This window comes from Carya illinoinensis, chromosome 11 (assembly GCF_018687715.1).
Source record: "Carya illinoinensis cultivar Pawnee chromosome 11, C.illinoinensisPawnee_v1, whole genome shotgun sequence".
Classification (NCBI taxonomy): Eukaryota; Viridiplantae; Streptophyta; class Magnoliopsida; order Fagales; family Juglandaceae; genus Carya; species Carya illinoinensis.
The window spans coordinates 21,861,864-21,876,394 of NC_056762.1; the positions used below are offsets into that span (position 1 = coordinate 21,861,864).

Sequence of the window (14,531 nt, forward strand, 5' to 3'; positions counted from 1 at the left end):
AGCATAAACTAGGTTAAATACTCTCTGTGGGAACGATCCTTACCTGCACCACTACATGTATTTTTAGGAGTATAGTTTTATTTTTTGGTTGCTTGTGATAGCACACTGGGTAGCTTGAAAGTGCAATATATATGTATATATTATAACTTTTTATAGGTAAAAATTATATTCCTAATAGGATATATGTTGTTTGAGTTCTTATTAATATAATCAATTTTTTTTTTAATAAAGGAAACAACTTCATTAATCTCATAAACTATAACAAAGGAATAATGCATAGAGGGGGATCCTCCATATCAACTATTAGATCTGAGTAAAGAAGGGCATCCTTGGCTAAACCATGAGCCATTGCATTGCCATTTCTTTTAATATCTTGAGCCTTCCAACAAGAGAAATGCACCAACTGTTGCTTGATGTCACTAATAAACATTCCAACACAAGACCATGAATCCTCAACCCTATTAATAGCTTGAATTACTTTCAAAGAATCACCCTTCAGTCTAGTCTGATTAAGCCCCAAGTTGATACCAAACTTTGTAGCTTCTAGAGCTCCACTAGCTTCTGCCAAAAAAGGATCAGGGAACAAAGGCTTCCTCATTCTCATAGTAGCCATAAATGAGCCATAAATAACAAGTTGGGGAGGGGGGGGGGGGGGGGGATAATTCAGAGGCCATTGAATTGGTCTCATCCTTTCTCTTTTCAGCAAGGATACAAATAGACTTTAAAGCATTCATTTCCTCTATAGCTTGCTGCATCACTAAATTAGGATGCATAAAGGACTGCTTGAAAACAAATTGATTCCTTCTGTACCATATTCTTCTTATAATCACTGCAAATTCCTCAAGAGTTTCCTTCTCTACATAACTGCAAAGCTCTTCAAACAACTCCTAGAAATAGATATTAAGTACATGTCTATTTTGCATTAGTTTTGAACTTTTGCACCACACATCTTGAGCTGTAGGACAGCTCCACAAAGCATGGACAACAGATTCCTCATCCTCTAGGCATATAGGGCAACTTGGTTTTTCTACCACCCTTCTCTTGAATAGGTTCAAATTAGTAGGTAAACTCTCTCTACAAGCCCTCTATAGAAATGTTTTGTCGACTTCCACATCTTGCTCTTGTCCACATTGGTAGAAATTTGTCCCCTTGACTGCTCGAGTATTTCTTTATAGAAGTGGTAAGCATTCTTCACTATGAACTTTCCATCTAGTGTACCCTTCCACACTAGTCTGTTAGGCAAATTAAAACTGTAAAGAGGTATGCATTTGACCACCTCTACTTCCTCCCTATCAAAAATCTCCTCAATCAGATTTGAATTCCACTACCTGGTAACCTGATCAATTAGTTCCTGTACTGTGGCATTAGGATTGAGCACTTTGACTACACTTTGGACTTTAGCAGTAGCTAAATAAGGGATCCATTTGTCCTTCCATATCTACACCCCACTACCACTGCTAATTCTTCACATTCTACCCATATCCAGTAGCTTTCTAGTAGCTAAAATGCTCCTCCTTATCAATGAGGGCATGCTACCAACCTTAGCTTGAAAAAAAAGAACCCTAATGGAAATATTTCATTTTTAGACATTGAGCTGCAAGGGACTGAGGGTACTGGAGAATACGCTAGCCTTGCTTGGCAAGCATGGACAAATTAAAAGTCTCAAGATCTTTGAATCTCAAGCCATATTCTGACTTGGCTTTACCCATAATGTCCCAGGAAATCCAATGAATTTTCCTTTCCTAGTCATTCTACCCCCGCCAAAAATTGTGAATCAGGCTGTTTATGTTTCTCAGTAGATCACAAGGGAGTTTAAAAACTCCCATACAGTAAGTGGGAAGGCCTAAACTACAGTCTTCAGTATAATTTTCTTACCAGCTTGTGAGAGGGACTTTACCTTGTAGCTATTGATTCTACTTTTGATTCTATCAAGGATACTACTAAAAGAACTCATTCTTGATTTGCCCACCAAAGCTAGCAAGGATATTTTTCATAAGACATAGAAGATCTTACACCAGCAATCTTTAGAATCATGTCTTGCATAGCTCTTGGGGCATTCCTGCTAAAATGTATTGAGGATTTTTCTTTATTTAATCTCTTACCAAAAGCTAATTCATGCATACTTAATAGATGATGTTGTCTACTCCATTCAAGAGAGTTGGCTTTGCAAAACAGAAGGTAGTCATCAACAAAGAAAATGTGATTAATGTGTAATTTGCCTCTAGAGATTGGAACACCTATGATGGCTTCTGTAACTTCATCATAATTCAACAAGGAGCTAAGAACCTCAGAGTAAAGAATGAAAAGATAGGAGGATAGAGGATATTCCCCTTGTTTAAGCCCTCGAAAAGGAATAAAAGCTACATGAGGAATACCATTGATCAAAATAGAATTGGACACAGATTCAATACAATTCATCACCAACTCACCCATTTGTTTAGAAAGCCCATTTTAATCATAACAGATTTGAGAAACTCCCACTCAATACGATCATAAGCATTACTCATATCTAGCTTAAGAGTCATATGACCCTCCCTCCCTCTCAACTTGCTGTTAATGGTATGCATTGCCTCAAAATCCACAATTACATTATTTATGATGAGTCTACCAGGTGTAAATGCAGAATGGGTGGGAGATATAATCTCAAGCAAAATTTTCTTCAACCTGTTGGCTAAAGACTTAGAGATGATTTTATAGAGAACATTACAAAGACTTTAGGTCTGAACTCAGTGACTCTAGAAGGATTTTTTACCTTTGGGATGAGGGCTATAAAGGTCTCATTAGTCTCATTGAGTAGCTTACCAAAATTCAAAACAAATAGAACAACAACACTAACCTCTTTGCCAATGGACTGCCAGTGATGTTGATAAAAGGCAAGTGGAAAACCATATGGGCTAGGTGAGCTTAGAGGGTTCATTTGAAAAATAGCCTCTTGCACTTCCTGATATTTAAATTCCTTGGACATGAAGTTTGCCATATCAGTATTCACTGGAGGTTCCACATTCTCAAGACATTCAACAATACTAGCAGGGTGTGAGGTGGAGAAAAAGTCCTGGAAGTAACTTTGAAACTGGTCAGCAATCCCCTAATGAGAACCAACAATATTCCCATAAGTATCCTTAATGCTCTTTATAGAATTGGTCTTCCTTCTCTTTGTTGCACATTGGTGAAAAAATTTAGTATTCATGTCCCCTTCCCTCAGCCATTTTTCTTTTGCCCTTTATTTCCATCTTTCATCTTCTTCTTCCATTAGCTTCTTAACCTCTTTTCCTAACCCCTAAATCAAACTACCCTGATCCCCCAAATTGTTCTTCATAGATTAAAGATCTTAAGCAATTTAGAGTTGATCATATTGCCTGGGTTCACATGGTTGGATTTGCTCCACTCTTTGAGTTGCACTTTACATTTGGAAAGGCCTTCCATTACCATCTTTAGCTTTTCAAACTCTATCCTTGGATTTTTACACACTTCCTCTATCTTTTAAATCCCAATTTGCTTCATAACGAAAAGGTCTATCTCCTAGTGACACAAACCTTTGACTTGAATCCATTCTAATCATAAGAGATCTATGGTCTGAGCTCAGCATTGCCTTAGTCCAAACTGATGTATTTTAAAAAAACTCATGCCATGCAGAATTGCCCAACACGCTATCCAACATTTCCTTAGTAAACTGTTGGCCATCTTGATTGTTGCTCCATGTAAATTTGTCTCTTGAATATCCTGAATCATGTAGTCCACACTCCTCAAGAGCTAATTTGAAATCTTCCATTTGACTAAGTGGTTTTAAAGTAGCTCCAACCTTTTCATGTTGATGTAAGATTTCGTTAAAATCACCCAAACACAGCCAAGTCATTCCATTTGTTGATTGTAATTGCCTGAGAAGCTTCCAAGAGTCCCTTTTTCTACTACTCATGGTTTCTCCATAGAAGCCAATTGACTGCCATACCTTCCCATCCTTCTCACCAGCAACTTTGAGAGAAATATGCTGGTTAGAATAAGAAACTAAAGATGCCTGCATGCCTTCTTTCCATAGGAAAGCAATACCTCCACTCAGTTGCAATCTACCACAAAGCTATGATTGATGCCCGACTTCCTCTTTATTGACTCCACCTTACTTCTTTTATATTTTGTCTCAATAAGGAAAACAAACCTTGGGAGCTTTTGCTTGAATATATGGTAAAGCTCACAAACTATCCGAGGATTTCCAAGCCCTCGGTAGTTCCAACTTATGCAATTCATGGTTGTTGGTGGTGCTGCTCATCGGCTAACTCTTCCTCTTGCCAACTAACATGGGCTAAGGATCCTCGTTTTGGTTTCTTTAACAGACTACCTTTACTTCCAGACTTGCCACCAATACTATGATCCACATGTTTAGTAGAGTTTAAAGAACATACCATCTCAGTATATAGTTGATCTTTTGAAGAAGAATTGTACTTCTTAGCCCTAGCCTTCCTCTTCCACTTGGGCTGCTTCTTTATTTGGGTCAATTCAAAAATATTGCCTTTTAGAAACTAGTCCAAAGAGTTGGCTTGGCTAGCAATAGAAAAGCCTAAGACCCTCCCTTCAATTTTGACTGGTGGGGTCAGCGATGACAAGACCTTATCATCCATAAAATTCTCCCTTCCATAACAAGATTCTATTTCCCCAGTAGGCTTTCCTTTTTTGTCTCCTCCCCACAAAAGGAAGGAGAATTAAAATCAAAATAAGTCAGCTCTCCCTTTCTACAAGGTAACTCTTCCAATTTAGTAACTTTCCTTGTTTTCTCTCTCGATTCCAGGATGACAATGCCACTTTGCTTCTATGCCATCGGGGCTTCCTCATTTTGGGGCATATGGTCTGTTGTTTCCTTTCTAGGATCCTTCCCTGAGCTCCAGCTCTAACCACCCGATGGTGGTGATGGAACCCTACCTCCATACCTCTTTGTGTCAAGGTCATTAGATTTGCTAGTGTTTGCCCTCAACCACGTACCATATTGGCCTTTTTCTGTTGTCCTGTTGAGATCTATGGAACCACCAGCACAAGGTGAATCTTGTTTTATCACCCCAAATTGGAAGGGGAAAAAAAAAAGAGCTGTGCCACGACTGTAGCTTGAGACAACAACAAGACATCCGAGAGAGAATAAACAATGAAATAAGAAGAATAAGAACAGGGAATAAGAGAAGAATAAAATGAAAGGAATGGAGAGGAGAGGAGGAGAAAAATTGTGTTGCAAGCCTGCAAGTGCAAAATAATCTTTCTAATAATATATTTAATTTTTAGATAAAGTAAGGGAGTGAGCATATAAAAGCTAGAGAGGGTAATTTTTAACAGTTCTGCTGGGTTTAGGCAGTTGATGTACCCATTGTGCACCAAATATGACATGGCAGGGGCATTTGTGTAATTGTGAAAATAAATGAAATACGAACAGCAGAAGAAGAAGAAAAAAAAAATCAGGGGAAGCGCAGGTGCTTGTGTGATTCTTCAATTCCACACTACCTAAAAATGCAGGGAAAAAAAAAAGCTACTTCCAAAAGATGTCAAAATGATATGATTACACACATTTTCAAAATGCCATGAAAGAGTCATAACATCTAGGTATTGATAGCAGAACCATAAAGCAAAGTATAGCAAGATAATAGAACGAGAAATGATAATTCCCTTCCAATCTGGGTATACAACTAGCTCGGCCTCAAGGCGACGGTAGCAGAGCTTTCACAGTGATTCTCACAACCCTCTTCTCCTTAGCCATCTCGTCATGGTATACAACTCTCAAAAGTTCTACCACCATTTCATTCCTCTCAGAATGTTATGCAATTTAATATCTCATTCATTGCTGTATCCACCTTCTTCTTCTTCCTTTTTTTTTTTTTTCCCCTGATTTCATTTCGCTATGTTCTTGTTTCTCTAGGATTCTCGCAAGCTTGATTCAAGTTTTTTTTTTTTTTTTTGGTCTCAATAATGCATCATTACTTCATTATCTTAGTCTAGGTCGTATTTACAATTTGAAATATGGTGATTTGCAGAGATTGAGAAGAGAAGAAGAAGGTGTGGTTGCAAAGATTGGAGAAGAAGAGAAGGGGAGGGATGCTATGGGGGCATGGACGAACCTTTAAGGACATTTTCGTTTTCATTTTCTCTTCCCATGCCAAAACGCAGTGTTTTAATTTTTGCCAGGTCACGTTTCATGCGCAAGGTCGCGCAGAACGCCTGCATCCATCATTTTTCAATTTTTAATCTTTTGAACCAACAAGTAGCAGCTCACTAGGAGACACGTAGAATGAGCAAGCAAGGCGACTCTGGTTGACCCAACTCTTATGATGATAAAAGAAACATTGTAGGTTTTGGTAGTTGGATAATGCATTATGTCAATTTTAGTAATTTAGAGTTCAAAATATAAATAATGGTAGCTTCAAAGTGCAATATATATACATATACATATATTAATTATAATTAACTCATATAAAACTTAACTAGGCTCGTATAAATCTACATAAATTCAAGTCACTTTGTATTTCAAGTGGGATGTACTTGTGGGAAGATATTCTCAATATTTAATGAGAATATCTAAAGCATTTAATAAAATAAGAGAAAATCATGCCCTTCATTTTTTGAATGGGTAAAAATCATATTCCTTGTAGGATATATGTTGTTTGAGTTCTTATTAATATAATCGTTGATATATGTTATATAAAACTATGTAGAAATATTTACAAGAACCAAAGTTAGTTTTCTAAAAGTTATAAATAAAGTTAAAAAATAAAATATAAATAATGCATTTTATCCAAGTTGAGTAACTCGTAAATAAATTCAAGTTCATTAAAAAAACTTAAAACAACTATTCGTGAATATAAAATGTATCTCACTGATAATTTTAAACTCAGACAAGTATTTGGATATAAATTAAATAAACATAATTTAGCTACTCATTAATTGCTCAAAATTGACCCATTTATAGCCCTAAGGTCTCGTTTGGTTATACAGTTCAGATAAAATGAGAATAGATATTTTGTTAAAAATTGCATAACATATTATTATAATATAATTTTTTAATATTAATTTTATTTTGAGATTTGAAAAAGTAGAATTGCTTATTATATTTTGTGAAAAAATTTGTAAAAATTATAATAATAATATGAGATGAGATAAAACGAGATAGTTTATGTTTGATATCCAAATCTACCTATATTTTTCTTTATTTTTCTCTCATCTATTATGTTTTCTTTAAAACTACTCAATTGCACGCTCCCCACTAGGGTTGTAAGAATAAATTGAAAAATCGAAAAACTGGCCTGGCCGTAGATCGATTCGGTCTGAAATCGATCCTTCATTTTAAAAATAGATCAAATCCGATCTAGAATCAATTTTACGTTTTCCAATACCGGATTGGACCGATTCACATTCTATATATATTTTACTAATTTTTAATATTATATATAATATATTTTATATTATATATAATATATATAATTATATATGAAATAATATATTATAACTTAAAACATAACATTTTAAATTTTAAACATAAATATTTATTTGATCATATGTTTTAAATATAAAATATATATTAAATACATTTTATTGCCTAATAAATTCTCAATATATTTCTTTTGATAAATATATTAGTAATACTAATATACTTAATTTATTAAAATAGAAAAACTAGATTGGAACCGATAAAACTGGAAGCACCGGTTTATGGGAGTAATTAGTGCGTAATCAATTTTAAAACATGCAAAACCAATGTTATCAGGTCGATCCTAAATTTTGTCAAAAACCGAACCAAACTGGACCCATTACACCCTTACCCCCCACAAATTTTTCCCCTTGACCACAACCCCCATGATTGGAAGTGCTCTATATCACATTTATTTATTCTCGAGTACTGATTATTTTCACAACCATTCTCATATCATCTTATCTAATCATTATAATTTTTTTAAATTTTCACATAAAATAAAATAAACAATTCAATTTTTTAAATTCTAAAATAAAAATAATATTAAAAAAATAAATTCTAATAATATTTTATTAAAATTTTAATTTTTATCTCAATTCATCTTATCTGCGAATAAAAATAAGGCCTATTTCAAGGAACATATTAAACAAAACAACAAAACAAATCCAAACAAATACAAAGGCATGGTAAAAGAGGAAAGGAAAAATGAATGACCTTGCAAAGGGGAAATAAGAAGTGAGATGGGAATCAAAATTAAAAAGTTTTTAAGTTGCCATCCACTTGAACAGTATACATCTACAAATCCACCACTGCCCACTATGCATAAATAGTTTTTATTTTTATTTTTTACTGACAGATGTTCAAGAACGAAGTTCCAACTAGTACCAAAATGCACGTAGGTAATCGAAGGAAAGTTCTCTCATGCCGGTGGTAGTCCCTAAAAATTATCTGTAAGTAAGAGAATTTGAACCTTAAAGTAGGGCTATACAAATAAACCTTCTGTTCGAGCCGACCATTTTTAGACCCGACCCGAAATCTCTACCCGTTTACATGTAGAATCAGAAACGGATTATACCGTAACCGTTTCTATTTTTATCGGGTAATACCCATAACCCATTTCCACCCAAAATGTAGCAATTGAAGCAAAACATAGTTTTGATTCTCTCCGTCAGCGTTACTCTATTGTTCAGAAGGTCTCCCTCAAGTCTTCACCTGATTTTGGGAATAATCTATAGGTATTACTCTCTCTCTCTCTGTTATTGTGATTTCATACGTGTATGCGGTATGTGTGGATGCTTTTCTACATTGGGCATTCTTTAGATGCTATGTTGTTGTCTCGATCCTCAAAATGGATTGAAAAATGGGTGTATAACAGAGACAATCATAAAGAAAAGAATAGATTACATGCCCTGAATTGAAAAACATCATGCAGAAAAAGTATGGATTATTATAAATTATCCGTATGGATAAATTCCCCATTTTCTGATTTCTACTTCCATGTTTTTTGCACGGGGGAAAAGCTAATTTTCTTGAAAAAACAAAACCTATGGGAAGAACATTGGAAAGTGAGATGGTAGACTTTATGTAAAGGTATGGTTATGAAAAGGAAGCTTGATAAGAAATGTTTTTTTTTTTTTTGGTTTAATCCGTTTCTTTTGGCATTTTGACAAATAATGAAGAACATGTATCCAGATAGTTTTTGTTTCTCACTCAAAAAAATGGAATTTGTTCTCTCTCTCTCTCTCTAATTTAGAATGAAATTATGAGTTTCTCCATTTAGTATATCCCGTTTGAGGAAATGTCTTTAAAAATCTAATTACGATGTAACAAAAAGTTAGTTAATACAAATGATGACACAACAGGACAAGTTGAATGTTTTCTTGCTTTTAGCTTTAGCTTTTTGTGCCATGATATCATCTACTATCAAGCCAAGAGGGCAAGGCGTGTGGTGAAGGGGAAGGGAGACATGGCCTTTTTTTGCCTGTTATTAGTATTAACATATTATAATTAGAGAGTTCTTTCTCATTTATTAGTATCATGGAAAGGAATTGGTTGGGGAATTGATTTCTCCAAACTAGAAGCATACTCTGCTTTGGCTTCCAAAGGCTTCTCATCTATGTATAACCCTGCCTATAATTAATTACCTGGAAGCCAATTGATGTTATTGGGACAGATCCAATTTCATCTAAATGATGTTGAAGGTTGAGGCTTTCTTGTAAATCTAACATCTAAGGTCCAGGATTCCTTCAAATTATTTTCTAGGAATTAACATAATTTCCTTACTTCAGATTCTTCTCTTCTCCTCTCTAATTTAACACCTTTCTATGTGACCCTTACCCCCACAAACAAAACCACATCAACTTCAAAAGCACCTGTGATTTGGCATAAATAAAACATGGGGTAGTTCCTGCTGCCCACAATAGCCCTAGAACAAAATACATTTTACATATAGCTCACGTCTTGACATTAAGTTGCTTGTAGCATATTAATTGTAAACGATGATTATCTCCTTTTCAACCCAGTACCAAATGACAACCATTTCTTCCTATGTAGAAATCATCTCATTTTTCTATAATTTTATTATGACTTAATTATTTCGAAAGTTGCAAGAAAACCACTCTTTAAGTATACCTTAAACAGAGGAGGATGGATGCTTCTCCTCAGAGTCACAGGTAAGGAATGGAAACACAGAGAGCTCACAAAAGGATGACCATGAAAATAAACTAGCACATTGCCACATCCTTGTATTCTTGGGACAAGATCCAGAAATCTCAACTGAAGCTGGTCTTTATGCACGGTTCATGATACCTTGCATTTTTGCTTTTACGATCCTTTAGTGTCATGTTAGATTCTTAAAAACCCAGAGTAGGGTAGCTCCCATGGTGGTTAGTACTGGAGTTACAACATTATCTCATATACTCATTTGTTGGATTCTGGAAATTTTCACATTAGAGACTGATTATGAAGATTTTAAGAGAACAAGATGTGTGACATGAAACAAAATAACCACCTTCATATTTGCTGAACTGTACAATCCCAAGACCATTCAAACTCAATAAAATAGACCCAAAACATCACTAACCTATGCTGCCTCCTTATTTTGCACAATAACATAACTCATTTTTTCTTTTCTTGGGATACGAAAGAAATTCAATCATTGATAACCTTGGACTATTCAGATTAGCGATTTAAAATAAATCAAAACAAGGACAAATGGTTGTAGATTATAATGTACGGCAAGCATCACATATGTAAGAGAGTGTGAATATCAAGAATACTTGCCTCTTTTATCAATATTTCTATCATATGTATTGGAATTTTTGTTAACAAATTTGTGGTGTTATCTCAAATTGCAGTTGAACCCTATGGAAACTAGTGCTGTTATGCCTTCATCTAAGTCTGAATCAATGCCCAATGTGATTCATTTGGATAGCACTCTACCTCCAACTTTGGATAGCTCTCCCTACAACTAGTCTTCAAGTTCGCCTCCTATCCCAAGAAGACGGGGTAGATCTGAAGTATGGCAACACTTTACAAGGGTTGAGGATGTTGAGAATCCCAATGAGCCCAAAGCTAGATGCAGTTATTATGGTAAGGTTTTGTTATGTTATCCTAAAAGACAAGGTACTATCATAATGAGAGATGTAAAACCTTTAATATTAATGGGGTTAGAAGGAATAACCCCCAATAAAAAATGACCAGGAATACGAAGATAGTACAACTAGCAGTTCTAGTGTTGGACTTGCTAAGTACAACAAACAGAAAATATGGTCAGTGGTAACTAAAATAATAATTGTGGATAAACTATCGTTTAGATTTGTAAAACAACAAGGTTTAAAAGACTTTATGACCGTAATTGAGCCTAGATTTCCAATTCCCTCTCGCATTACTATTATGCGAGGGTGTGAAGATATACATGTTAGAAAAAAAAAAAAGTTAAACAAAATGGCATCCGATTATAAGATTTGCATCACTACTGACATGTTGATATCAATTCAAAATCTAAATTATATGTGCATAATAGCCCATTTTATTGATAATGATTAGATCTTGCATAAAAGAATTATAGATTTCAACAAAATTCCTGATTACAAAGAGATAACAATAGGTAAAGAGATTAAGTCATCTGTATATTATATATATACAATACCAAGACCAGCTAACCCCTAGGGGTTCCGCTGTGCTTAAAAACCAAGCGAAAACTTAACAATAAAGGACTAAAAACTAAACAGTTCTGGAACGGTCCATTCATAGCAGGAAAAGAACAACGTATATACATCTCAACTGGCCAAGATGATCTGTATATTATATATATATATATATAAGAAAGCCATATGGCAATTATGTGGGCCAACTGTAGTTGCCACACAGCGTCGCAGAAACCATAAAAAAGTATGGTTTATTTATAAGAAAACCAGGATCTGAATAGAGTAATAAACATGACTAAATTCGGCGAGATATAAAACAGATCATTTCCACTTCTTGAACTTCCCCCCAAAGTTCCCATGCTTACCATGCTTCCCGAACTTGCCATGCTTCCCGTGCTTGAATTTGCCATGCTTTCCAAAATTGCCATGATTTCCAAAATTGCCAAGCGAGTGGGAGCCCTGTGGAAAGTGCGCGCCCTGGGAAAGTTGGTGAGCACCATAAGCAGCTGCAGCTGCAGCAGCACCCCCAGCTAACAGGCCACCCATGCCACCCATGCCATGTCCTGATGAACCCATGCCATGTCCTGATGAAAATAGAATACAGCTCAACAACTTTTATAGAAGAAAACTGCTGCGTGGCTTTTAGAACAAAACAGATGTGAAAGTAAGATTGAAGAGATGCAATTGAAACGATAGATAAAAGATTTATTTAATCTCTTATTTGACTACTTTTCTTCATCCTGTTATTTGAATAGTTGCTAGACTAGTTAGTATTTAATTATCCTCAAGATAACTACGAAAAAAAGCCTAGTTACGTATAGGACTTGTAATCCTTAAAACATTAGGCAATCAATAATAAAGGCACCAAGGATATTTTGATAAAAGCAACGTTTGTGTTGGTGTCTTTTTAGGGTTCCATAAAAATATCCTAAGAGGTCTAGGATTCCTTTGCAATCCTACTGATTTTCCAATTTTTTACGTGGCTGGATCAGAAAAGCTTTCCACAAAAACAGGGAGGCAAAAATGAAGTTTGAGAAAACATTCCTAAAACCAAAAAAGTTCCAATATCAAGAGCTTTACGAGCTCATAGCAACGGAAAGAATCATAGGGAGACCAGCTGACTAAATGATGATCATGTTAAACAAACAATATAGACGAGGATATCTTCCATAAAATTGAAGAAGGGATGCACATTGAGAACACATATAATAGTACCGTAACTTTTTTTCCTTTTAATTAGAAAGAATGAAGTGTCGTACTATACTAATAACATATTGACCACAACGACCAGTTTTTCTATAAAGAATATAATTTTTTAGAATATCTGAGACTAGCTAATTCGCTTGGAGAGCAAAGGTGCCTTGCTAATCAGTCAGCCAACTTGAATTCTTAAATTATTGAAACTGGATTATATTTGGGTCTTTACCTGACTGATGTGGAGCAGATGGTCCAGGATACCCAGATGGTTGGTATGCACCAGGAGGATAACCTGCCGGTGGGTAGCCTTGAGGCGGGTAGCCTTGTGGTGGGTAGCCTTGAGGTGGGTAGCCTTGTGGCGGGTAGCCTTGAGGCGGGTAGCCTTGTTGCGGGTAGCCTTGAGGCGGGTAGCCTTGTTGCGGGTGGCCTTGTTGAGGGTATGCCCCAGGCGGGTATGCCCCAGGAGCAGGAGGGTACTGACCAGAAGGATATCCAGAGGCACCATGAATCAGTTGCGAGAATAACCCTTTGTCAGATTCATCATTCTTATCCTTTCCACCACCCATGTTTTTTTTTTTTTTTTTTTTTTATGGCAAAGTAGTGAGCTGCAAAATCAATGAGAGAAATAAATGCATGCTTATGTGTTCTCAAGACAGATTGGTTTGGGAAGACACATCTTAATTACTCTCCTTAGACTAAACTTCCCCTTGATATGTTACACAATTCAAAATCTAAGTATAAACATAGAAGCTTGGTACTAAGGTTTATGATCTCAAGCATTATTTGGAGATCACCAATACCAACATTTCTACCCATTTTATGCAGTTAGCAAATTACTCGAAGTTCGAAATAAAAAAAATAAAAAAATAAAAACGTGGGGCGTCATTATTAATCAATTCAGCTTCTACCGACGTTTATGCTTACCATCAGAAGGCATTATTTCTTATAAAACTATGCAATGACAGGCAATCCATACAAATACCCAAAACTATATGTCAATTAAATCAGCAGAACAACACTCCTGAACTTAAAAATTCGAATTGTTATGCATTTCAGAGATCCATTACAATTCGAGCAAACAAAATTACAAGATCAACCACACAGATCATGGTTTATCCTACTGCAAAAGGGAATTCACAGATCCGAAGTCAAGCCTTTCTCTAATACATGGGATGATTCATGATTATCGTTCACAGGTATCCTAGGAAGAAAAATAGCAAAGCAAGAGAATCCAGGTCAAAGATTCGTTCTCTCCATATGCAAACAACAATCTTAGAAATCTACCAATTTAAATCTCCGAGACAAAAATAGCTTACCGATTAACAAGTGTAAAATCACAGATTGATAAACAGAGAGAGAGAGAGAGAGAGAGAGAGAGAGATCCCTTACCGAGTGTTTTCTGATCGAGGGAGGAAAAGAACGCGACAAGAAAATGATGGAAGGCAGGGATTATTCGAGCAGTATTTGTATGGGATAAGAACGCGGTATTGACGCGTTGAACGCGTGCAGATTGTGTGCCTAATGACACGTGGAAGCTATGGGTTGAGTCAACGAAAATGACTTAGTCCTTAAGAGTAAGAATTGATATTCTACTCGCTTGTAAATAAATTGACATTTTCCCCCCACCTTCTCCCTTTGAAAAGGGATTCCTTGCGTACACGGTCCTTCTACGTCTCTCGAACTACAACACCTGCTATCAACCCCAATCTCGCACGCCTTCATTATATCTAAAATTCCTCCATTTTTAATGT

General features: G+C 35.7%; 1 protein-coding gene and 1 long non-coding RNA gene across 2 annotated transcripts in view; one reads left to right on the forward strand and one right to left on the reverse strand.

Annotated features, from left to right (window-relative positions):
- LOC122282643 overlaps positions 1–6,605 on the forward strand; it is a 7,355-nt gene extending 750 nt beyond the window's left edge. The window contains exon 2 of the long non-coding RNA XR_006230435.1: positions 6,003–6,605. This is a non-coding gene — a long non-coding RNA (uncharacterized LOC122282643). The remainder of the gene's footprint in view (positions 1–6,002) is intronic.
- A 4,893-nt stretch (positions 6,606–11,498) lies between these two features.
- LOC122281639 (glycine-rich protein A3-like) lies at positions 11,499–14,323 on the reverse strand. The gene is made up of 3 exons (XM_043093329.1): positions 14,170–14,323; positions 13,010–13,385; positions 11,499–12,167 (listed from the first exon to the last, which is right to left on the reverse strand). The coding sequence occupies exons 2-3, from the start codon at positions 13,344–13,346 to the stop codon at positions 11,905–11,907; spliced, it is 600 nt and encodes a 199-aa protein (XP_042949263.1). The 5' UTR covers positions 13,347–13,385; positions 14,170–14,323; the 3' UTR covers positions 11,499–11,904.
- Positions 14,324–14,531: the final 208 nt, after the last annotated feature.